We start from the raw sequence: 27,481 nt of genomic DNA on the forward strand, positions 1-27,481 counted from the left end.
TAAATCTCATTGGCAACGCCATGATCGACAAGACAGCTCTGATTGGCGACACCAAAAGAGAGGGAATCCTCACCGACCATCGCGTGGTCCAGAGAAGGCTTTAAAAAAGGCAACGCCGGCATGGCACAATCACTTATCTTATCTTATCTAACAGAAAAAGAACAAGTCGATAAAACGCAAGGTCCAAGATTAATCTATTCAACACAAGTACTAGATAATCAAATCATACACTCGCAGCAGTGTAATACAAAAAAGGGAATCGAGAACTACGTACATTAGTCAGCACAGTATACACAATCAAACTACAAGGAGCCCTACGAGGCAACACAAAGAATAAGACAAAACATAGCTATACACAACGTGCAGACTCACGAGGTAACGTTCCATTCCAAATTAATTCTTAACTATATCAAGCTATACACGCCAATCTACAGATATGTAAAGCTATCTGCAAAACATAATACAAGCAATGCAAGCGACGCCACGTGCTCATATACAAGGAAGCGCGGGGGCTTACGACCTCGCTCTTCTGTGTGTATTATTTCATTTACACGTGTGTCACATATAGAGGACCAGCAAGGCATCAACTTCTTCCTGTGTATGCGACTTACGTGATAGCTCAGTGGCAATAAACATACAAATCAAGAAAACCAAAAAATCAATTATAAAAATAAAACTAATTATAATTCAACTAGTGCAATCATAAATACAACAAACTAAACAACAAAACTGCTCTTTATTGAATACATATACTATCTTGTCCACTAGCCTGCAATCCTGCTATCAACATGTGGAGCTCACATCTAATCTTAGTTACTTGGCCCTCCTCGCCCGGTATACTATTTTCAAACACATATAAATGTTCAAAAAAACAGATTATGATTATAGGTATTAAAAATTGTATATATAAAGTATAGCAGTACATACAGAAAATTTTAATGTAAATTAAAAAGAAAAAAATTTTTAATAATTAATATATTAATTTTTTATAATAAAAGTATTTTTCTAATATATAACTTTTATATAAATAATTGTAAATTTGCTAATCGTATGAAAATATTGTTTCGATTTTATTTATAAATGGTCATTTATATAGAAACATGATAAAAGTGTGTTACGAAAGTTTATTTATGAAACTTTACTAAACAATTATTTAAACACAGTTTAATATAATTAAAGATTAAATAATTCTTTTATTATATTCAGTATAATTTATTTCCATTCTTTGTTCAATATTATGACATTTTACATATATTATGAAATAAAAAATATAAAAATTTAAAATATGTCCGATATTTTCGGTTCTAGTTTAGAAAAATTGAATTTTTGATTTATGATTAAAGTACAATATATATATATATATATATAATCCATTTAAATATTGAATTGTTTATAGAACTGTACAACAAATACAAAGATAAATATACAAAAAAATTTAATAGAATATTTAAAAATATGTAGTTAAATAAAAATACAAATATATTTTTAAATGTTTTGTATTAAATTACAAAAATGGTTAACGTTTACAAAACTTTTTCTAGATTTGATGGAATCAGGTAATGGATTTTTAAAAAAAAGATTTTTTTCTTCCTGCGTGTATTTACGATAAGAATAAAATTAAAATATTAAAAGTATTCATTTTTTTCTATTAAAAATAATTTTTAATTTGTAAATTTTGTTTTTATAATGGAATTTTATTATTGATCGCAATTTAAAATCTGTACAATATAAATTTTACATACACAGCATAATTATTTATAAATTAAATAGCCTACTACCTACAAAATATTTTGTAATTGTACCATTACTTAATTTAATATTTTTATACTCTTCGAATTTTGTTGAAGCTTAAATAGAAATTTCGCTCACATTATATTATTGTCTATGCTTATTTGAATAGCGAAAATTTTGCATACTTTTTATATATCATATACATTTTTTATTCATTAATTGAATTCTATTTTAGTTTCATACAGTTTGAAGACCTATATATATTTTATAATTATTTTTTTTTGCCCATATTTTTAAGCTACTTTTAATTTCTGTTATCCTCCATCTTTTTATTTCTTTTTTTTCCGTGGCATATTGTTATAGGCATATTTTGCTCGTCTTATTCACATTTCTTGAGGAGATAAATAATTCCCAGACATCACGTAATATTCTCTTTATTTATTGAAGAAGAATCTCGTAATGTTATACATTTTTTATATAAATTGTACAGGAGTGATAATTGTTAATACGCAGTTTTAATAAAATTGTAATTTACTGTAATGAGTTAAAATTTCTAGATTTAATTTCTTGAATAAATTTTACTAATAATACTAATTATTTTATAATTATTTTGACGAATTTCAACGAATTAATTGAAATATGAAAATAACAAAATTTAATTAAAAATTAATTTTAGTACGAATTAATTAAGTTGTAAATAAAGTTAAAATGTAGTACTATACATATCAGCGACGAATAATTGTACAAAATAACACATACAAGTTGAAAATTTTCCTTAAACTGAATTTGTTCAGGGTTGCTTTACGGATTATGGGAAGGTGGAATGAAAATAATTAAAATTTGTATATCTTAAACGTTAATAAAATTAATGTTCTGATAGCAAAGAAATATATGCTTGTTGTTTTCAGTTAGTGTAATTATTCTATGTTAGTTTATTTTATATAATTATGTTTTTAATAATTGAATTAATTCAACTATGGACATATGTTCTATATTTTACTTTAATGGTAGTATGCATAGTTATTATAGATCACATTTTAAAGTAATTTTAATTTAATAATAATTACTGTAATGCAATTATTAAGATTTAATTACCTAATAGATGTTAAAAATTGGTAACCATAAAGAAAAATTTATTTTTCATTTAAAACGAGATACAATTTTTTAATGTTTGTGATGCTTTATATTCAAATCCTGTAAAAAATTATTTTTATTCAATCATTTAATATGCACTCTACTTATACTATAATTTAGTAATTTAATATTTAAGCTATTGATTGTTTTCAGTTTTTATTATATGTAACTTATAATTTTTACTATGAAAATACACAATTTTTGATACATTTTATATCAAGAAATATGTACAGCTATAATTGAACATGCAACTAGAAATTTTGATAATACGTTTGAATATATATCTATGTTTATGTCAATTTTGCAAATTCTGTGAAAATTGATCGTCTACTTTTTTTGTGATAATTCCAATAAAAATTAATCAAGTTCATTATAAATAGATTGATTAATATATTTTATATTATTAAAAATATATTACTTATGTCATTTCTATGTAAAGTAATTCATTATCCTTTGTAAAGTAAATAATCAAAATAAGTTACAATATTAGTTGTCAACAAAGTGTTATAACATTCATTTTAACTTCAAGGTTAAGTCAATATCAGTATTTTCATAAATTCTGCAAAGTTGCTTACTGAATTAATACAGTGTAGGATTATAACTACACTTAATGCTCAAGAAAATTTTTAATTAAAAATTTTATATATTTGATTATTATATAATAATAATGTTTCTAATCTATATCCTTTTACCCAATATTTTACAAAGTAAAATAATCATACAATCAACACATTGTCAAATCCAGAAAAATTTCATAACGTGTATTCTCAAACCTAGAGATTAAAAAAATAATTTATTTTAATTACAACTTTAATAAACAATCATATATTATAAGTGTAAAATTTAATATATTTTTGATTATATAAAAAATTTAATACCAACATTTGAGTAATTTAAAAATAATTTTATTTTTTAAATTATTTTATACTGACTTATGTGATTCAATCCAAACAATTTCTTAAATATTGAATAATTATTTATATTTCCTTTAACAATTATATTTTTAAAAACTATCCATGAAGTATTTCTTTTAATTAACTACTTTATGAAACTATCCAATTAACAAATTTTGGAAATTGCTTGATTTTTTTAATTGCACCCTTTGTAAAAATGATACGATTTTTTTAAATTACATAATTTTTAATTTTTACTAAGTAAAATATTTAAAAACCAATAGTTTAATGAAAATATTTAAAATAACATTTGTTTAAAAAATTAACAAGCTACTGCATTATTAAATATCTTATAAAATACTGGATTTGATAGTGATAATACAGACCTAATAATTAATATTTTATATCTGAAAAAAAAATTTTTTTTCAATTCATCACTTCTCAGTAACTATATTTTCTTCAAAATATATATTTTTTTATTTGTTTATCTTAACTTATAATAGTACGATGCTAATAAGTAATATAACAATACATATCAAAATTTTTGAAAATAGGCATGATCTGCAATTTAATCTTATTTAAATATTTTAGTTAGATAATGTAACAATAATATCATACATTTACAAATAATTAGAAGTTATAATACACTAAATTAATAACTATTTGCTAATTATTAATAATAGTAATTATAAAAATTATTTAAAGAATTTAACATAAAATGTATTATATATAATAGTTTTAAATTATTGAAATATGATACTTATATTGGCTTAAATGTATAAGTAAATATATCTTATTTATAAAATATAAAGATAAAAGATATATAAATACTTAAATTTAAATAGAATTAATAACTATATTATTTCTTTTATTTTCTTTTGTTTCTTCTTCTTGTCTCTGTAAATCATCTTGTCCTCTAATATGTATATTATGTTTTTCTTTATACTCATTTATTTCTATACCTTTAGATGTCAGCTGCTCATTTAATGTACCAATTACTTTTGTAAGCTAGATAGATAAATTTATATATTTTGTTAATAAATTCTTTGTAAATATTATACAGATTTATACACTCATGCAAAATACGTTTTGTTAATTATTAAAAAGATTTTTATTTCATATTTTACAATTGCTATTATTGTTAATTAAATTATAGTATCTATTAACCTATTAAATTGATTTAGTTTATACATAATAAAATTGGTATATTAAATATTTTTTAAAAGTAAAAATTTTGAATAAGTACAAAATAATTTCATAAATAAAGAATAAATTTATTACAAATTTTTTCTAAATTTTATATACTTTTGTAATATAAATTAATGATAAATAAATCAATTACTGCTAATCCTATAACATTTAAAAATCAATTGAACATAAAAAAAATTATAATAATAAATTTAATGACAGAATTTCTTTCAATACTCAATGATCAGCAATTAAATATAATTTATTTATTAATTATAAGTAAATATATACCTGGTCTTTATTTATAAGTAAAGAAGGCATAACCTCTTCAACAGTACGCTCACATAATATTCCACCAATCATTCTATAACATTTACGTTTGGAATCGACATTTTTCAATGTATCGATAACAATTCTGCAATGAAAGTGAGTAGAATTTATAAAATATATACAAATATTTATATATTTTTGGAAAATTAATATTTATAATTATAATTACAAGTAATTGTGGTTTACAATTTAATTTGAATGATTAAAAATTATAATTCATTTACTTGTGTTCATTTAACTCTGTTTCCATTTCTGATAATTTGTTGGCCATTATGCGTTGTTCATTTCTTAATGATTGAAATCCAGCATAAATGTCTTCATTTGATTTAGCATTCCTTGATGTAGATTTTACCATTTTCCTTTCATTTGGCATATTTTTATTATTTTTATTTATATTATAAATTAATAATGTAACGAAAATAGGTCTAATAACCTAATAATTCAAATTTCGCATGTAGTAAACTCAATGTAGACTAATAGTCAACATTAATGTGAATAATAGAATAAAAGTATATAGTATATGGACAATTGACAGCGCGCGTGAAAAAATCATAATGAAGATCTAATCTTATTATTTTATACAAATGAGCATAATTTAAATATAAAATTTTATGAACAATTTGAACAAGTTTAATAACAACAAACACTATGTGAAAAAAATGATTTAATTGTTTTTCAATTCATTAATAAATAAAATATTTTTTCATTTTGTAATAACACTCTTAAAACCATTCTTTTAAGTTTTATATTTGAATTGATATTCTAAAAATATATTTATTTTATGTTTTATAAATAAAATAGAATTAAATCATATTATTTGGGTACATTGTTAATATTATAAATTTAGTTTTAGATTGTTTATTTAAATATTAAGAATAATAGTTTTTTATTCGTATTATTACAATATTAATATACAATATTGTAATTCTAATAAATTCTAATAAAAAGAAAAATAATTTTCTGGAGAAATATAATGGCATCATTAAATTTATTTTTAAATATTATTATTATTATTATTATCATCACTGTATTTATATATTTTATAATCATTATATTCAGAGTTAATAGGTTAATACTTTAGCCACATAAACTTGAAATTAATAAACCGTTTAGTATTTACTAATGGTAAAATAATATCGTAGGAGAACGAGGAATAAACAAATATGAAAACTATGAAATACTCAACATGTATGTTTTAAAATTTTCCAAGGATTCACATTGTAATCGTGTTATGTAATATTGAAAGAAAGACATTTGTTTATTTATGATTGGAAGATAAATAATAATAAAAATTATGCATTTCATTAATGGACATCAAATAAAACAGTTGAAAATGGATAACTGTTTATATAAAAGTATAAGAAATAAAATTAATTATTTTTTAAATCACTACTCTTTTTCGAAATTTATTCATTGTCACTGAAATTAAATATATAATATAGTTCCTCCTTTACTTAAATAAAGTTAATAGATATTATATTATAACAATCTTATTTCTATAATATCGAAATTTGCTTATTTTCTATTTTAATTTTAATTAGATTTGATTATTCGATTTCCTTTATTTTCCCTTTATTTATAAAAACACTTGTAAATACATGCTATATGAGTTTAGAATATAGTATAATCCAGAATTAATGTACTATTCTTATAAGAGATTTAAAAAATTCATCTTATTGCAAAGAATAAATAAGATAAAAATACAAAGTAGACTTAAATATAATACAAATTTAAAAAAAGAACACATCATTCAGGCAGAAGTAAAATATATCATTCTTGAAGTGATATGAATATCTAAAATATTAAAGGATAAAATAAACAGATGAATAGAGAAGCTTAGTTTAGTTCCCTTTCTCCAAGATATTTTCTAGAGTTGAAAATATTAAATTTATAAAACTCCTTCAAATTATTTAATTTAGAATTCGGAAGCGAATTTATAGTTATTATTATTTGTATGGCAGTTGTATAAATATCATTTAAGTAACATTTTTCTGAAATTTATTACAGTTATTGTGTAAGTACTCATCAGGAATATCTGTATTTACACAGCTATCATTTAATAACGAATCAAATACAAGAAAATAAAGCAACAAATTAAAATGTCCTAATGGTTAGTAAATGAGTAACTATTACTTGAAAATAGAACATCTAAAAAAATAATATATAATAACCATGAAATTATTATTAAAAACATACAAAAATATATATTCATTTACAAAAGAATACGACTGTATACAGTACCTACTTGATGTGTAAAACAAAATTTGCAATTTCAAAATTAAAATAGGATATACAACTAAACTATATCTATTAGATTTCTAATGCAAAGTAAAAGAACAAATATTAAAGAATAAAAGAAAAAAAATTCCTTAAAAATGTTTTAATTATATAACATTAAAAACTAATAAAAACAAAATGTATAATAAAACATCTAAAAATAGTAAAAAATAAAATAGTAAATAGTATACTTATAATATATAAAATCATTACCTTCTAAACAATATAAACTATTTGTATTGATACAGATGTTTCTCGTTTAAAATATACTTATTGACTACATATGAAATCTATAATAAAAGGAAATATTAAAAATATAACACAAGATCAAATATAAAAGGAATATAGAAGGAAGACACAAATAGACGATGTAGTTTATTGATCAATAAGACTATCTTTACTTATAAAATCGTTTCGATTATTTTTAAACATGATTATTTAGATCAAACACGTGTTTTCTGATTTGTTTATACGCATTTAGTTTTCTATCGGATTAAATCCTGGCTATAATTAAATTAAACTGATTGTTCAATTTTGTCTTCTTATATATCTGTTGCTTGAACAGATATATAAAGAAAAAATTCATTACTTTTATAATTCATTTGTATATAATATTTTTATTTATTATATAGTAATTTAATCATATATTTTTATCTATAATTAAGATAATACAAGGGCTTTTACCATCTAATATATGTATAACTAATTAATATATATTCCTAATCGACGAATAATAGTTTATTATCCAAGTTGATTTTAGTGGCAGTTTTTGCGTTTAAGTGTATTACATAAAACATTTAATTTATTCAAATATGTATATATATTTGACTTTCTATAAAAAAAAATAAATTGAATAAAAATTTTAATAATATTTTAAATTCATTTTATAAACTAAATTAATCATTTTCTACATGAATAATTTTTTTTATCGTATGTTTACTCTATATTTAAATCTGAAAATTTAATTTTATACTAAAAGAGTAATTCCTAGAATTTTAAAAATATTTGCTTTTATTTTGTACAAATTATATTTAAAAAAATATATTGATTAAAATAAGTGATATAAAATCTTCCATTATTATAAATCTTAATATATTTTTGATCTTTTAAATCAACATGCGAATGGGAAGCTCAATATAAAAAGGAAAAATTTATATGTAAAATCATATTTAAATTTAAAACTACCTTTTGAACATTAATCAGGAAATATAAATTAATGTAATGCTTGTGAAAATAGAGTGTTACTTGTATTTATTTAATTCGTATAAAAAATAAATAAATTACGTATCGCATTTTTTACAGTTAGTTTATAAGATTGGAGTGAAATATGTAACTTTGCAAAATCAAAAAGTTTACTAGATTGACAGTGGTAGTGGGGAATGTCCGCAATGCGCTATGTAGTATGTCTATGGATGATATGTAAAAAAAATCGAAGTACAGGTACTAAACCTGTTTATATCACTAATGATTTGTGTTTATATACCTGTATATTTGTTTGTTTAAATTAAAATTTTTTTTTAAAATAAAATACTTTTGAAAAAGGAGGGCATATTAAATAGCAAATTACTGAATTTAAATGAATATATTAGGTAGAAAACTTTTATACATTTTTTATATTTAATAATTTTGCATTTAGTGATTTTCACTTTTGTGTACTCTTACAAAAGCAACAAATTAATAACAATACGAAGGTAAGTCGCAGTTTATTAAAACCAATTTTTATATTGAAATGTCATTTTTTATAGATCATCATTCAATATTACAAATTATTTTTAATATAAGAAATTGGATGTTTTTTGTTTTATTTTGTAATAAATTTCCAATTTATAATAGTTACATCGTAAAATTTTTAAAAAATTCAAATAAAAATAAATACATTTTTAACAAATTGTAAAGAAAAATTTTAAAGTTACAAAAAATAAAATTAAATTGATCCATCTAAACCACAATTTATAACCTTTATATTTAATCATATGATTACGATTGAATTTCAGTATCAATTGAACTGTATTAAAATTGTCTATAGTAATGATTAATATTAATAAAGTTTTCAAATAAATAACCAATAGTTTTGTTTTAAATTATACTTATATAAATTTCGCTAAAAATTTTTTTTTTAATTTCTGTCAAAGTAATTACAGTGACAGGAATATAAAAAAATTAATTTGCAATAACAATATTTTTAAATTAATAAAAACTTTATATTTAAGTAATTTTATAATAAAATTGTTTTTAATTATAGTATCTATAGTAAAAAATAGTTTATTCCATAGTAAATTTATTTTATCAATATTTTAAAAATAATAAAATTAAATACATATACAATGTTATTATTTAAGCAAATAAATAATTTTTATTAAAGTAATTAATATATTAGTTTCTTAGTTCTGTTAAAAATATATTAAATGAGTACAGAAATATGTTACAAATTTCAATTATAGTTTTTGGATTTGTGTTATATATATAATAAAGTTTCAAGATTTTAAAAACTAAAATTTATGTATACTGAAAAGCGAACTGAAAACTGAACTTAAATACTTTAATAAAAGTATTTAAATCTTGATTGATTTTTATTGTTCCTTTTCATGTAACTTTCTTTGCAAATTTATATTTAGAATCATATTTCGTTTAAGATATCCTAATTTTTATATTATTTTGGGGTGTATAATAATATTTGGTAGTGTAATCTTTGCAGAATCAAAAGAATCTTTTAATGTTTCTATTGAAAAAGAATCTAATTTATTTTCTAATGTTAGATATCTGATTTAATCCTTTGATTCTGTTATAATTATAATTATTTTGGTATATTAGTTTTCTTTAATCATGTAAATACAATTATATAATTATAACAGTTTTATCGATGGCCTACTTTAGTTAATTTCTTGAAATTTTCAAATAAAAGTATAATAATATATTAATTAAGAGAATGCAAGACATTTATAGTTAAAAAAATTGTTAATACATAAAACATTCAGGTATTATATTAGTTTATAAATTGATTTAATATTGTTTTATTATTCTCATTGTATTACAATTACTAATTACAATAAAAAAGTACAATACAGTATTAATAACACTGTAGTATTATTTCTATTATATCTATCATTTGTATTATACATTATTATTTAGACAATGGATATAAAAAAGATTTCATATAAAATTCTTTTATTTTGAACATAATACAGATGATGTATTTAAATATTAAAAATAATTTTATATTAAAAAGTTAAAATTGATTTTTTAGAAATAGACAAAAAAACTTATATATTGCAAAAATTGAATAATACCATTACAGAAGAAACAAGAACTTTAAAAGACCTGTTTTTCTTTTTCAATTACTTTGCTTTTATCCTTTCATCATGCAGATGTCATCAATATAAGAGTTAAATTATATTAGAATAAATTTATCGTGTAAATTTAATAGAATTATCTCGGTATGAGAACATATTTTATAAGGATAGATGTTATATTTTGCTAATTACATTACACAAAGTATTATTTAACTTTAAGGAAATGCTCTATGTTGCACTATAAGCAAAAGTATAATTTTAACAGTTGATCATTTTCATTGTCATTCTAGAATTCATATTACATAGCTTATAAAATCTGTAGTATAACAGCAATGAAAAATTAATCTAAAAACATCTATATTTTTTTTTATACAGTGTTATATATAAAAGTAGAATTTAATAATTACAATCAATGACTATTATTAAAGACATTTAAAAGATATAAATATGTTCAAAAGTTAGCTCTGCTGAAGTTTGCTATAATAGAAAAGTCTTTGATGAGCTTTTTGAAATATGTATTACACGTTAATATTTCTTTATTGTGATAAACTCACTATTTTGTATTAACAAAAGAAGTAGTTTTATTATTATGATAATACATTTTAACAACCTATAAATGTAAGAATAATGTATTTTGTATAAAAGTGTTTTCATCAGTAAATGAAAGGTTCGGCTAGAAAGTTGTGCTGTGTTTAATATTTATTTACTGATAAATACAGTTTCATTTTTATTAAATATTTTTAATATAGATTAACTTAATATATTTAAAAATTTATCATAGTTTGTAAATAACCAATTAATATTATTCATTTGCAGATGAATGAACAGTATGCTGTACGAACATATTTGAAGAGATCTCTTGATACAGAAAGTGAGGGTTTGGTTAAAATTAAAAAAATACTCATATGTAATATGAAACTCAATGTATTTTATGAATTTTTAATATAACACATAATTATATAAAAAAATTCATTTTTACGCTATTTCCAAAGCTTTTGCATATTTCGTTTTAGTTTCATTTTGTGATTTTTCTAAGAGTTTTTAATTTACATTATGATAATACTAAAGTATTATTATTATTATTATATATAATACATATAAATAATAGAAGATCTAAATAATTATTTTTTAAGTTATTTTATAATTGCAATTTTATATAAATTATAAAACATTTTTCATATTTATATGCAGCTTGAATATTTTCCCATATTTTTATTTAAATTCAAGGAAATAAGGGAAAATTACAGCATAAGTATATTTTCTTCGTTATTTTAATAAAATTTCGTTACTCATTGATTTTAATAAGCAAGTAATCAAGAGTTTTACTATTTTATCTCAGGATTGTATTACCACATTTGTGTTATCTCCTTCATTTATACTTATTTTTTTCACAAATTGTACAAAAATTTTCTGTTATGATATTGTCAATATTTGTATGGAGTTTAATTTAAGTCTTGTACTCTTGATTGTCAATATTGATCAGTCTATTCAATACATCCATATAAATTATTTTTAAAAATTCCATTAATAATCATTTGCTTATCATCTACTATTTTATTATATTATTTACATAATTTCTGTGCCTCTATTATATAATATTATATTCAAATCTATTATATAATATAATATTATAAGTATACTATATCATAGACAAAATGAATTCTATTAAATTTATATGCTTAGAGGACGATAAATACAATGGCGTTGCTGAGTTATTGTATAATTCATGATTTTGAATAATTTTATTCATATAATAAATTATTTGATTTTTAAAATATTTTTTTAATACAATGTTGTCATTTATTGGAATGTGTTTAATTGATCATAATTAACTTGTTATATTAATAAATTTGCGTATCATTAATATCGAATTAGATGTTATCAGTGCTTTTATAAATTTGAAAAAGCAACTACAATAATTTTATCATTTATAGATTTATAGCTAAATTTAGGTTATTGCATTTGTCAACTGATCGGATTGATAAAGAAAAGATATCGTTAGCCATTAGTTGTTATTTTTATTTTTTTTTTTAATACACATAATTTTAATCTAGAAAACTTTGTTAGTATATCTACAGATTAGATAAATGAATATGACTGAATTTACAATCTGGAAAAATAAGTATATTTTTTGTTGTATTTTTCAAGTATTATTTACTTTATGTATAGCTAAATTATCATCACAATAATCATACTAGTAATGCATCATATACACAATAATAATAAATCTTAGAAACCTAAGAATTCTTTTTCGTTCCGTATCACATTTCTATTCATTAAATTTTTATTTTCTTTCCATGTCTGTACTTCTATCTCATGTAAATTTAACTAAAATATTTTTCAACTTTAGCTTTTATATATATTTTTATAGTAACGAAAAATGTTCATCTAAATTTCAACGATTTTATTTTTATGTAAATGAATTTTAAATTTTGTTTAATACTTCTGTTATATTCAATGTATCTACTATCATTCAATTTTTCTTTATCTATTTATTTTCAGTAGTTGTATTTTCTCTTTGAATGTTTTACATATTTATCTTTATTATTTTTTATTATAATCTGTAATTTCATTCTGTGTTTTACTTTCTGTATTTTTTTTTTGTCAAACCTTTTAATTTATTTTATTAATTCTATATATGGTTTTCAAACAATTAATAAGTTCTTTTTGTTCTATTACTTTTATACATATATTCGAAATTATTCTAAAAATGTATTCTTCTGATGTGAATTTACGTTAAATTATATGCTTAATTGTTTATATCATGGTTTATAACAGTGGTTGATGTTAAAAATGAATTTTAAGTTATTGATTTTATAATATTTTATATTTTTAATTTATATAAAAAAATTTTTTTAACTATCACATTAGAGAAATACTAATTACTAAATAGAGATAAAATGTATTAATAAATATTGTACAGAAGTATAAAAAAATTAAGACAGTTTTTAAAAAATAATAGAACTGTTTGCCGTATTATTTATTTAAATAAAATAAGCCTCTTAGTTATGGTATGATTACAATAAAAATATTAATATGATTTAAATAATTAAGTTCTTTGGAATATATTTACAAAACTTTCATTATGCGTTCATTAATCAGTTTATAATTAGCGCAAATTTAAAATATTTTAATATTATTGAAATCAATTGATTATACTGTTTTAAATTGTATTTCTTCTTTTCATAGGTTTATCTAATGTAAAAAAAAAGCATAAAAATCCTCAACCAAAAAATGCAGTATGTACTTTGAATGAATTAAAAACAGGAGCTATATATAAAGTTATTTCACAAACTGGTCCTACTCATGCTCCAATATTTACTATTGCTGTGCAAATTGATGGACAAATCTACGAAGGTAAAGGTCGTACAAAGAAAATGGCAAAGCATGCTGCAGCGGAGGTGGCATTAAGAAATATTGTTCAATTTAGAAATACACCTGAGGTGCACCATGTAATGAATTCATTTCCATCTAGTATTTCTGTAGAACATGACTTTACTAATGATATAACAGAAGGAGATCTTATAAATACATTTAAAACATTACCTCAAGAACCAAAGAGTACAAATAAATTTTTAGATAAAGGGCCGGTGGCTCTAATTAATGAATTATATCCAGGAGTTGTATACAAATGTGTATCGGATGCAGGTGAAAGTTATGCTAAATTTACTGTTGCTGTTACAATAGATGGAGAAATTTTTGAAGGAACTGGACCGAGTAAAAAATTAGCAAAAGCAGCTGCAAGTAAAGCGGCACTTGCAAAATTGCGAAATGTTCATAGTTCTTCTTTTTATATGCCAGTTCCAGTTAAAGTAATACCAAATATCACTAATTCTGGTAATTGGCAAGAACAAATGAGTTTATCGCAAACATTGGCTGATAAAATTGGAAAATTAGTAAACCAAAAATTTTTAGAATTAATGCAAAATAAACCTCAGCATGCAAGACGCAAAGTTTTAGCTGGTATAGTTCAAACTAATGGAACAGAAACAGAATTAATTTGTATTGCTACTGGTGAGCAATGTTTTTTAAATATAATAATTTTATATAATATCGTTAAATAAATATAAAATATAACTTAATAAATTAGTGTGAATTTTTATATTTAAATTACTGTAATGATAAATATTTATTTATAAAATATTTTAAATCACATAATAAATTTTATTATAAAATTTAATAAGAAATTTACTTTACAATTTAATGAATTTGGTAACATTATTAATCATTAACATTATAATTATAAATAATTAATATAATTAATATAATTATTTATAATAGTGTCATAAAATTGAACATATGATTATGAACAAATATTTTATTCTTCGTAATCAATCTGATTAAAATAAAGAATTTTCAGAAAATTTTCCTGAATGCAATCAATCAACATAATTTGGAAGTCTCATAATCATGGTGACTTATATATAAGTCATATAATACATATAATACATATAATAAATAAGGAAATGACTCCTAAATGTAATTTTTACAGTTTAATGCAGATGAACGTAACAGAAAATATTTCATTTTAACAATTAGAACATTCATTTTGGATTTTCACTTATATCGTATGATATACATAACAAAATTTTGAAGTATAAATTTGATGTAATTACATGAATTATGATTACATAAATACAGTTAAATAAATAAATTTGTTGAAAGTTAGAAATATTAGTGTTATAAACAATGATTGTATTCATCTATTAATTTACTAATTCTTAAACTTATATATTTTATTGTAAATAATTAATATGAATAGAAAAAGGTATACTAAAATATTCATCTTTCAAATTTTATAATTCATATCAATACAAAACAATATTAAACCAAAAAGTATAAAATAAATTTATTTTATACGTATATATACAATTATATCTTATTTATTTTTAATATACTTCATTCTTATGATACATATAGTACGTATAAAAATAATTTATTTATATCTTTACCAATTTTCGTATAATTAAATATGTAATTATCTATAAATTAATACTTTAATATTTGTAATGAAAAAATTTATATTTGTGATTTTTAATTATCATACGACAAAAAACTTTCAATGAGGAGCAACTGCGAAAAATGTTTGCTAATAGAATTTGACTTGTTAATAAAGTAACAGAAAATAATGAGCAAAAACTGGAATTAAAAAAGTTAATTTAATAACTTGTTATTATATTCTGCTATATACTACTATAATAAAATTATACCCTAATAAAAGTTGATATTAATTTACAAATAGAAAAATAGCCATAAAATCTTATCAAAAATGGAGAACTACTGCTAGAATAATATCAATTGGTATGATGTATAAACAAAAGTTACGTATGAAAAGTAAAAGTGTAAAGAAAGAGATGGTGATGATGAATACAAATAAAATATATTTCTATTTTTCCAATGATATACAATTCTACTATGTACTTTTTTGATTTTTATAAAATTATGATTGTCAATACGCAAATGTTGTACGTTTGCCAATTATGTGGTGAATTTATGAACTGTAATTGACATATATAATGATCGAGATGTGTAATAAAAATTATATTGGATATTCGTATCATTGTTGAACACTTATTGTATTATTGATGTGATGTACAATGACATTGTACATACGTAACTGATAAACTATAATTCTTGTTCGGAATTGGTTTTTATTTGCTTGAAATTAAGCATTCTAATGATTATTCGATTCTATTTATTCTTAAATAATAAGTTTTACATAGAAATCTAATTTTAATCTATTATTTTTAGGAACAAAATGTGTATCTGGAGAACATTTAAGTGTGAGCGGTAGAGCTCTTAATGATTGCCATGCTGAAGTAATTGCAAGGCGATGTTTATGTGAATATCTATACAAACAATTAGAATTATACATAGTGAATCAAGAACAAAGTTCTATTCTAGAAGTTGCAAGAAAAGGTTACAAACTTAAACAAGGTATTCAATTTCATCTTTATATAAATACAGCACCTTGTGGAGATGCGAGAATTTTTTCTCCGCATGAAGATAGTGATTCTATTGATAAACATCCAAATAGAAGAGCTCGAGGTCAATTAAGAACGAAAATTGAATCAGGTGAAGGTACTATTCCAGTTAAAAGTAGCGAAGGTATTCAAACATGGGATGGAGTTTTAATGGTAAGAAAAACATTCTTTTTATTTTAATAAAAATCGGAATAAAAATGAAAATTATTATTAAAACTAATGAAGAATTAAAGAGATCGTATTTACAATATATTTTTTTTAAAGTCAATTTATAAAATAAAAAACTTTAAATCAAATTATATTTTATTTCTAATTAATTACAAAAATAATACAAAATTCTCTATTATTTCTAAAACACAATGATACTAATATTTAATTAGATATTTAATTAGATTAAATATTCTTCATAATATAAATTAATTATTTTTGTACTAACAATAAAATTTTTAATCTAAAAAAAATGTACCTATGTTTATACCAAGATTTTGAGAATTATATTACACTTTTATATAAATAATATAGTTACTTTCATTATAAATTCATTGATAACTTGAATATTAATTACCTTTTAAAATTTATAAAAATCATTTACTATATTTAATAAATCAATCATATATAATTTAATAAAATTATATTTCAGATATTTTGTTTTTAATACAAATTCAGTAATACTAGTTTTACAGAAATATATAAATATTAATATATTTATAGTAATTTATTTTTAAAATCATATATATATTTTTTAATTGAAATTAATCATGATCATAAATAATTTTCTACTCAGTTGTCTGTTCTTCGGATTGTAATAATTAATACTAATTTTTTTAATACTATATAATTGAATTCCATGGTTCCATTTATTTATAGCAATAACAATAAAAAAACAAACGTTAATTCACTTGTAAATATTAATTTATCACTTTTTTAAAACATTATTGTCCTTTTGCACAGATTTGCTTACGTTGAATCAGTTTGCAAAATATTGTTTTTATATCCATTGTTTTTACAAAAAAATGTTATGATGAAGTTATGATTATGAATTATTTGAATGAACATTAAAAGTATTTTATTTTATAAATATATTCATTTTATTAAGTTTCAATTGAAAGATACAGAAATTCGTGAAAAATAGAAAAAAGTTTTATAATAAAATCAGTAATAATTAATAAACAGTACTAATGACAATAGAAAACATTGAAATAAAATGATTAATTGACTGAGAAATGATAAAAAATGAGAAAATGAGGTAGTTTTGAAAGTTAAAAAAGTATAGAGAGTAAAAAAATATATAAGAAAATATACTAGAATGCTAAAGTATAAAGTAAAATAGAAATTATTTGGATTATCAAGGATTAAAAAAAAGGTAGAAAAGTCGTAAAAAGTAAATTAATAAAGAGAAAAAAAAGTAATAAAGCAATGAACAGATACACTAATAAAAATGAGAATAAGTTCAATAAAAAAAAAGAAAAAGATTAAATAGCTTAAAATATAGAAGAAGGTTAAATACCGAAAACAAAGTACGGAATATACAGTATAGAATCGAGTAAATGAAGGAGAATAGAAAGAAGGAAATACAGATGTGTTGGCAAAAATATAGTATTAGGAAAATGGGTATATAAAAAAAAAAAAAATAGAATTAAGAAGAATATAAATAAATGGTTTAAAAATTATATGCAAGTGAAAATATAAGTGGAATGAGTGAATATAAAACTATAAATATTAGAAAATTTTATTTGAAAAGTAAATGCATACAAAAAAAAAAGTAAAGGTTAAATTTGATAAATAACACACAGACAAAGTATAATAATATTAAATACAAATATAGATATACTGTAATATTCAAACAAATTTAATACTGGAAATTATTATATTGACTAAAATCTATATTTAAGAAAAGAATTGTATAAAAATAAGAAATCGATTATCTGAGTAATTTAAATTAAATATTGCTAAACTAAAAAACGAGTGAACATTATAATTAGAAATATTTTTATTAATCATTTGAAAATAAACTAGAAAATTACTAGGAAAATTAAAGATATTTAAGGAAGTCAAAGATAGAATCAAAGAAATAAAATCAAAGAAATAAAAAGTCGAATAATAGAAATATAATAGATCGAATTATATATAAACTGTAATAAGCAAACCAAATAAATTGTTTTAATTTATTATAAATTATTATAATTTAAAAATATAAATAAATATTTTGTTACTAAACTGAGATAAATTGAAACATAAAAAATAACTTTATTAAGAAGCCTTTGCTTTATTAGAACAGATTGTATAAAAAGTAATCAAATAAAATTCATAATTTTAAGATTATATTACATAGATGCATAGATTTTTAAAGTACACGAATGAAATAAATGTACAATTGCAGAATGAGTGTTAAATGCAATAGAAAATATATTAAAGAAAAAAAAACAAAAATTGTAAATTGAATGATAGAGAAAACAGCAGATTATAATAGTGTAAAAAAACTATTATATGTAAAAAAAAAAAGTTTGAATAGAAAAGAGGCTGAATATGTTGTTATAAGTATGATATGTACGAGAAACTTGAAATATATAGTAAAGTACAAAAGTAAATAATATACTTTTTTTTTAACTTAACTTAATTAATACCTGTGTATGTGGATTCATAAATCCACCTAATTGAATAAATTTGTTTATTCTTTATTACAGTTAAATCAATATACATATATTAAGTTTATATAAAATGAATAGCTATAAAAAAATTTCCTATTTACAGATCCATCGTTGTTTACATATAGCTACTTATCATGTTATTACTAACTTAGCTGATTTCAGAACACATTACTTAATGAAAATATAGATTATAATATATATCGAAAACAAATTATGAATAATTTTATTGTTTAACACAAAAATATTAAAGAAATTAAAATATTCTTAATATATTTCTTAAATACAAAAATAAGACATTATGTGGCAAGTGTTGTTTTATTTTAAGTGGTATAAAGAAAGTTATAAATTATTAAATTATATATTAGTATAATTTCTAGATTCAGTTATTTAAATTAATAAAATAAACTAATGAGCAAAATGTAATAAAAACAAAGTTTTCACTAGTCTTATAAAAGAAATATATTTTAATAAATCACTCAAAAAGATAAAGTAAATATTTTAGGGCAGTTATATAATTTTGGTATATTAAATTAAAAATAAAAATTTTAAAACTTCTAATAATATATAATTAAAATTATGAGTTTATAGTTTAAGAAAACTTCACTACTAAATGTATTATTTTAATCAAGTTCAATATGAAAACTATCAAAGTTTATATACACTATCAGAATGCTATTTTTTTAATGTTTACTTGTAACTGAATATACTAATTATATAACTGTAATACAAAATTATATAAAATTTAATTATATATTCTTAAACACAAAAATAAAATTTTTATAGTTTAAAAATTCAAAAGTAAATTTATACATAGAGCAATGAAATATACTATTTTTTTTTAACATTTTTAAATACCTATTTTCGTTAGTTTCTTTTCATATTGTCATATTATACATATATTACAAATATATATTAACATATCATATTACTTGTCATTAGTGTCTTTAACTAGGTGAATATAATAAAATTATTGTTACAATAATAGTAATTTATTTATTATAAAATCTTTTTTTCGGTGTTGATTTTGTTTATAGTATTTTCCATGATGGACTTATTTAACATTTTATTTTAATAATTGTAGCGCCACATATAAATAAACCGTATATTAAAATATTGCTTATGTAACCTACATGCAATAAATTAAAATTATAAAAAAACTTTATTGTTTGAGGTTAATTATCAAACCGTAACACTAAGCAATGAATATATATTAACGTATTCAAGCTTACGAATTAAAGGTATTGATTTTATTGTTCAATGTGTCGAACTTATTATATTACAAAAGGTTTTTCGTTTTTTTATATAAAAGTATATATTAAAATCGATTATGCCATAGTATATACCGATCGATTAATTGATTTATCAAATTTTGCAATTTTATATAATTTAAATATACTTCAACAATTAACGGATATACGTCCTCATCTGTTCGATAAATCGACGAAATACATTATGCTATTTTTTTTATTAATCACTGTAGGTACATATATTTCATACTGACATATTTGCAAAATCGAACGTAATATTTAATAACTTCTACATTACTTAAAATTATGATTGATATTGTAAGTATTAAATAGTTTTCTTTCATTTCTTGGTAGTTACTTTTTATTTAAATATTTTTATGTATTAATACAAACAAATTATGAAATATTTCCAATGCATGAAGAATAATTGAATGTAGTTTTTTTTTAATATAATCAATTACAAAATCGAGTACAAAAGTAATAAAACAAAAGTTTTATTAAAATGTTTTATTAAACAAATTAATTTCAAAAAAGCAAGAAGTATTTTTAAGTTAGCTGCTAAATATTATTTAGTATCTTTATTATACGCTGAATTATTAAAATATTTTAAAACTTTAAAAATTCTGAATACTTAATTCATTTAATCTTAATACAAGAAAAAATAGTCAAGCATATCACAGTATTATTTTGTTAAATAATAATAGTTATATGTAATGTTTTTAACTTTTATAATAATTATATAAATTTCGTTAATTGCTTCATCTATCAGAAATCTATTTGTTATGATTATATGTCTATATTAAACATGATCTGTTTTAGACGCTTGAATCATTCCCAAATATTAAAAGAAATGCTTACTTACAATTCATAAAATTGTTTACTTTACCAATTTTTAAATTCAATTATGTTGAACTTATTAAATTTTTTAATAATAGTATCAATATGAATTTTTGCTGTTGTATTCAAAATAATTTCATTTTAAAAAAGCATTAATTTGTATTTTTTATTTCATATATTTGTTATCTTGTTTACAAATTAAATTTTTAATTTTTATATTTCAATATATTTATTTGAAATATGTATTAACTGATACTTCAATTAAATTATCATGATGGTCTAATTTTAAATATAAATATTTTTTTAGAACCACTTATTGATCTTATACTACTTACTTATACTACTTACTATATTTCAATCAATTGAATCAATATATTTCAATATGTATGCAATATAGAAATTATTTCAGTTTTAGTTAGTTGTCACAATTTTATCTAGTAATTCCATATTTATGATTAAAATTTAATAAACACAGAAACTTTTTACATATTTTTTCTTTGTTATATAAAAATTTTCAATTATTTTAATTTATAATTAATCATTTAATAACAAATAATTACTTATATGTAACTCTAACATTGGAATAAATATAGAGAAATCATATACAATTTGAAAATAATTTATAAATAATTAATAACACAAAATAGAATATTAATTCAGAAGCTCTTTAAATATAATTGATAAAAATGAACATGTACAAATGGGCATATTTAGAAAAAGTAAAAGGCATAATTTATTATTTAATTTTAAAAACGCATATTTTATACTTATGAGTCTTATAAATACTTTAAACAATAATGTGTACTAATGAAAAAGGTGATACATTGAGTTATTATAATTTAAACAATATATAGTTTTATGTATCATATTATCACTGACTTTGTTTTAGAAATATATATATATATATATATATTTTTTTTATATCTTGAATAATAGAATACCATAGAAATTACGAAAAAAATAAAGAGAAAAAATAATTATCGTTTAATGTAATTTAAAAAATTAAAATAGATTGAAACGATATTTGCATATTTGGAATTTCTAATTATTATTAATTTGCTTTAAAATATTTGATAGCCTATTTTCCAGAATGAGCCATTTTTAATTATTTTAATTGCCAACTTTCATAAATAAAATATTTTATTGGATCGGCTATAAAAAATTCAAAATTCATTATTAGTTTGATATTAACATTCTTCATGTTATCCGTTATTATATTTAATTTTTTCGTAATTTTAGAATTTTTGTCACCATACGTGGAAAATAAAAAGCATTTACTCCATACTCTGAAGTGAACAATAACTGCAAAACCAATATCTAATTGATTATTTTGGATAACTAAGTGGACAATATAAAGGTAATTGATATTCGATTCATTGATAAAATTGAATTTTTTATTTTATATGTTTATGGTATTCACATGTATAAAACATTAAAATAAATTTTTCAATTAATTTAAAAGTAAAATTATTAATAATTGTACTAATAATTATTTTTTATATGTAAGTTTATCATGTATTACTTTATCTTTTATTTACGAAAATTAAGTGTACAAATATTATAAATTTTTATATATTAAATATTTTTTTTACATACAATCTAATGTTCCTTCTAAAATGTCATGCTTCATTCTAGTTATTATGTGATTTTTTAAAATACATTTTAAAATAGTTACTGTATTCATTTCATTATAATATTATATTTAGAATGATTAGTCTTAAATATGTTTACCGAAATTTTATAATATATAAAATAAATATAATAATTTATATTCTAATATTAAACAATCATTATAAAACACATTAACAACTAAAATTTTTGTAACATAAATTTGAGACTATGGAATATAAATATTTCAATTCTTGGAAATATTTAAATATGTTTTTTTAGATTTCTCATTTTATATACTTTATGTACAAAAATTCTTGTATATAGTAAAATAATTTGGTTATATCTCTTATACAATGCATAATTTGATATATAAATTTCTTACTAATACAAATTTATCTTTGAATGTACTGTGAATAAAAATGAAGCTGGAGCTTCAAATTAAATTAAAATTTATTTTATTAATATAATTCTTTATTTTTTGATAATATACTATTTCATAATCGTATTTTAATATTTCATTTTTGTCTGCATTCTTATCGTAAGCTATTATGTATTTGGAAAATAGAATGTTTCTTGTGTTTTGTTGTCTAATTACAGAATTAGATATATTTATCTATATATAATATTGCAATTGAATTTTCACAGCTAATTGGTGTATGAAAATTTTGAATTAATATAATATATTATATATTGCACCACATAATATCTTCACTTCGATATACATAATGAGATTTTTAAAAATCAAATAAAATCATTGCATACAAAAGGTGGAATATATTTATGAAGTATCATGACAAGCAGAAAACAAATATTAATTGATATATATATATATATAACTTTCTTTCAATTATATGAATAATTTTATGTTTAAATTATATTTAGTACTGTTATCATAATTATTATTCCTTATAACATAGCAGGAATATATTTATAATTAATTTAGATTAATACTGTTTGAACTTTGTAGATAATGTATTTATGAATATAATCAAATAGTATATGTAATAAAATGTAAGAAATAAATAATAAATATATTATAATAATTCTGTAATTAATTATAATTAGATTGCACCTTCAAAAGCATTAGTATTAATATATAAAACAATTGAAATTAATTCACTTTTATTGAGTTTTATATAAAAAAAATTTTCGTTAAACCTAAAGAAAAGTAGTAACGAATTCAATTATATTCTAGATTATATGTAAGTTTTATTGTTTCAAAGACAGTTTGTAGTTAAAATAAGCTTATATTTAAAACTATCATAAACATTCAAAATACTAAATCTAATCCTACAAATTAACTGTATTAGAAAAATAAACAAAAAATGTTATAAATGGCTTGTATCATTACATTGGTAAAAGCAAATTAAAAATTTTTTTAAATGTTAAAAATTCTGATAAAATGCATAACTTAAATTTAAGAAATTAAATTTTGCTCAAGCACCATGCAATTTAGAATGGCAAGAATCAAACTATAGAGTAACATGTATGATCAGAATTGTATAGCTAAGAATGTGTAATTTTACAAACAGTAGAATAATAAATGAAAAAAATTTAAAAGAAAAACATTAATAAATGTTATATGGTAAAAAAAGCTTCTTTGTGAGGACATACTCATTTTAAAAATATAATTTTTTCTTTAACTTTTCATAGTTATAGTATTATAAAACAACATATTTTACTATATTTTTATTCATATACGATTAAAGCTAATTTTATTGAAAATTTGTTCACTTTTCAATTTATAACATAATTTAAGAAAGCATAGGAATTCTAGATTAATATCATCATTGACATTAAATATTACCGACATATGTTAATTTAAATAAACGTGTATTTATATCAGATATATTTTCTAAATTATAAACATACTTAGTCGCAATAACCACTTTGTTTTTAAATAATTGTAAATTTTAGTGTTTCAAATTTTTAGTTTGTTAGCATTCAAATAAATAAAATTAATTATCTTAGCATTAATTACATTAAATGTAAGTAATCATAATCTTTTTTATATAAAAATTTAAAATGATCGTGTTTTCAAATATTCTTTAATTTATGCCTTAAAGAAATGTGTGCATATACAAATTTATATTTATAAATTTTCTATTAAATTATTAAATTTATATTTTGTGTTCATATTTAATTTATATTTATGTACATATATCGACTTACAATAAATCTTTTTGTCATGGATTTTCATTAACTGTATATAATTGTCGAAACTAATTTTTTGAATAATTAATCTTTTCATGTTGATCAATCTTTAATAAATTATTTAAAAATAAAAATTTTCTTCAATAGAAAATTAAAATTCCTTTTTTTTTTAATGAATTACATTTTTTTTAAATACTTCTTGTTTTGTTTCATTCGTTTAGTTATAAGTAATAAAAACATGCATGTAAAGCTTTTCTCTTTAAAAGTTTATTCTAAAATAAGAATTACTAATGGTACATATTTTAGTAACTAATATAAAAAAACCTGAGTACTTTGAAACCGTTCTTTAATTTTTAATTAATTTTAATAGTTCTTATGTAATCTTCCCGATAAAATAAATTTTTTATGAACATTAAATTGACAAAACTTAAATCTAATAATATACTTAACTGTATCTAAAAAATGATTATATAGTAATATTATTTACGTATGATTTCAATGTAAGCCTCTTATTTGTGAGCAGTTACACTAAATACCTAGTTTCTAATGAAAAATATATTTCTAATTTAACATATGATATTATATATAAAACATTATTATAAAAATAGTAATTTTTTTTTTAATGACAGGGACAGAGACTATTAACAATGTCATGTTCAGATAAAATTGCACGATGGAATGTCTTAGGCATTCAAGGTGCATTACTTAGTCATTTTATCGAACCTATCTATATTCATAGCATTGTTCTTGGAAGCTTATTAAATCCAAGTCATATGTATAGAGCGGTCTGTGGACGTATAGAAAATACTATACAAGGCTTACCTCCTCCATATAAACTTAATAAGCCTCTTATGAGTTTAATTACATCATCTGAGGTTAGACAACCTGGAAAAGCACCAAACTACAGTGTCAATTGGACGATTGGTTAGTTTATTTTTAATTTAATTTTTCGAAAGTCTTATTAATAGAATTTTAGATATTTCAGTATTGCGTAAATATAAAAATGTATTATAATAAAAAAAACTGTTGATCTACAACTACAATATTCTAATTTTTTATGATTTTCTACATTAATATTACTAAATTTTCATCATAATATTATAAATATGTTTTAAGAATTAAATTCATAAAATGAAAAGGTTGCTCAGTAATTTTCAGTTCTTAATCGTAATAGTTTAATTTTAGATAAATTATTCTATCTGTATTTTAATATTTGTTTACTTCGTATTTAAATATCTTTATTAACCATAATATATAGTATTCAATGTCTGGTGTTAGATTTAATGTACTTTATAACTTCAAATATAGTGAATGCTTAAGTAAAAACTAATTAAAACAAGATAAAAACTGAAAAAAAATAATGTATTTACTGTTTTCGAAACATTCCATAAAATCCTACCTATAAAATTATAAAATTATAAAATTAAATCATAAGTATGATAATTTAGTATTAGCATTAAATCCAATATTCTTAATTTTTCATTATATTTCATGTTTTGCTTAAATTATTTTATATTATAAGTATGCTATAATTTGACTTGAATTTTTATTTATCAAATATCGAGGCATCATTTGTTATTAATATTTTATTAAACGTATATAATTATATTATTTATGTCGAAATTAATATAAGATAGTATAGGGACGAACTTATGCTTTTTAAATAGTTTGTATTAGTTGCTTCTTAGCTCCATTTAAGACAAAGAAAAATGTCTAAAAATTATATTCTTCAAACTCAAGATTAATGTAAAATAATGATATTATACAAAGAACGATTATTTAGAAGTAATAATGTTCATAATAATAATTAACTAAAAAGTAAACAAAAATTAGCGATAATGCTATTACAGAGAATATTATATTACAAATGAAATAACTGATTAGGCTGCCCTTTTTGTAGTAAAATTGGTTGTTTTTATCAATTTAATTATATAGTTACGATAGACTGTCTGTCTAATATAAAACCCTAAAATATGACGTCGTTTCTTGTAGATCAAATTTAAATACATTAAAAATGGTTCAAATTTTTGGGCACTCTTTAAATTTGACTAATTCAATTTCTATAAATAAATATTAAAAAACATCAAATTTTTTTTTTCACGGAAAAAAATAGTTGGAGGATATTTGATGCATAACTGACAATTATGCTTTTAATTG

General features: G+C 20.1%; 2 protein-coding genes across 3 annotated transcripts in view; one reads left to right on the plus strand and one right to left on the minus strand.

Moving 5' to 3' along the window:
* Window positions 1–4,595: 4,595 nt before the first annotated feature.
* Window positions 4,596–5,768, minus strand: Pfdn2 (prefoldin 2). Its single transcript, XM_011497703.1, has 3 exons — window positions 5,501–5,768; window positions 5,238–5,361; window positions 4,596–4,766 (listed from the first exon to the last, which is right to left on the minus strand). The coding sequence occupies exons 1-3, from the start codon at window positions 5,647–5,649 to the stop codon at window positions 4,596–4,598; spliced, it is 444 nt and encodes a 147-aa protein (XP_011496005.1). The 5' UTR covers window positions 5,650–5,768.
* A 3,175-nt stretch (window positions 5,769–8,943) lies between these two features.
* The window catches only part of Adar (adenosine deaminase acting on RNA), a 29,336-nt gene continuing 10,798 nt past the window's right edge, over window positions 8,944–27,481 (plus strand). For both annotated transcript variants that reach the window (XM_011497704.1, XM_011497705.1), the window contains exons 1-5: window positions 8,944–9,244; window positions 11,660–11,714; window positions 14,033–14,857; window positions 16,595–16,980; window positions 25,954–26,248. In XM_011497704.1, coding sequence (XP_011496006.1) covers window positions 11,660–11,714; window positions 14,033–14,857; window positions 16,595–16,980; window positions 25,954–26,248 — 1,561 coding nt within the window. In that variant the 5' untranslated portion in view covers window positions 8,944–9,244. The remainder of the gene's footprint in view (window positions 9,245–11,659; window positions 11,715–14,032; window positions 14,858–16,594; window positions 16,981–25,953; window positions 26,249–27,481) is intronic.

Source organism: Ceratosolen solmsi, unplaced genomic scaffold (genome assembly GCF_000503995.2).
Source record: "Ceratosolen solmsi marchali unplaced genomic scaffold, CerSol_1.0 scaffold47, whole genome shotgun sequence".
Classification (NCBI taxonomy): domain Eukaryota; kingdom Metazoa; phylum Arthropoda; class Insecta; order Hymenoptera; family Agaonidae; genus Ceratosolen; species Ceratosolen solmsi.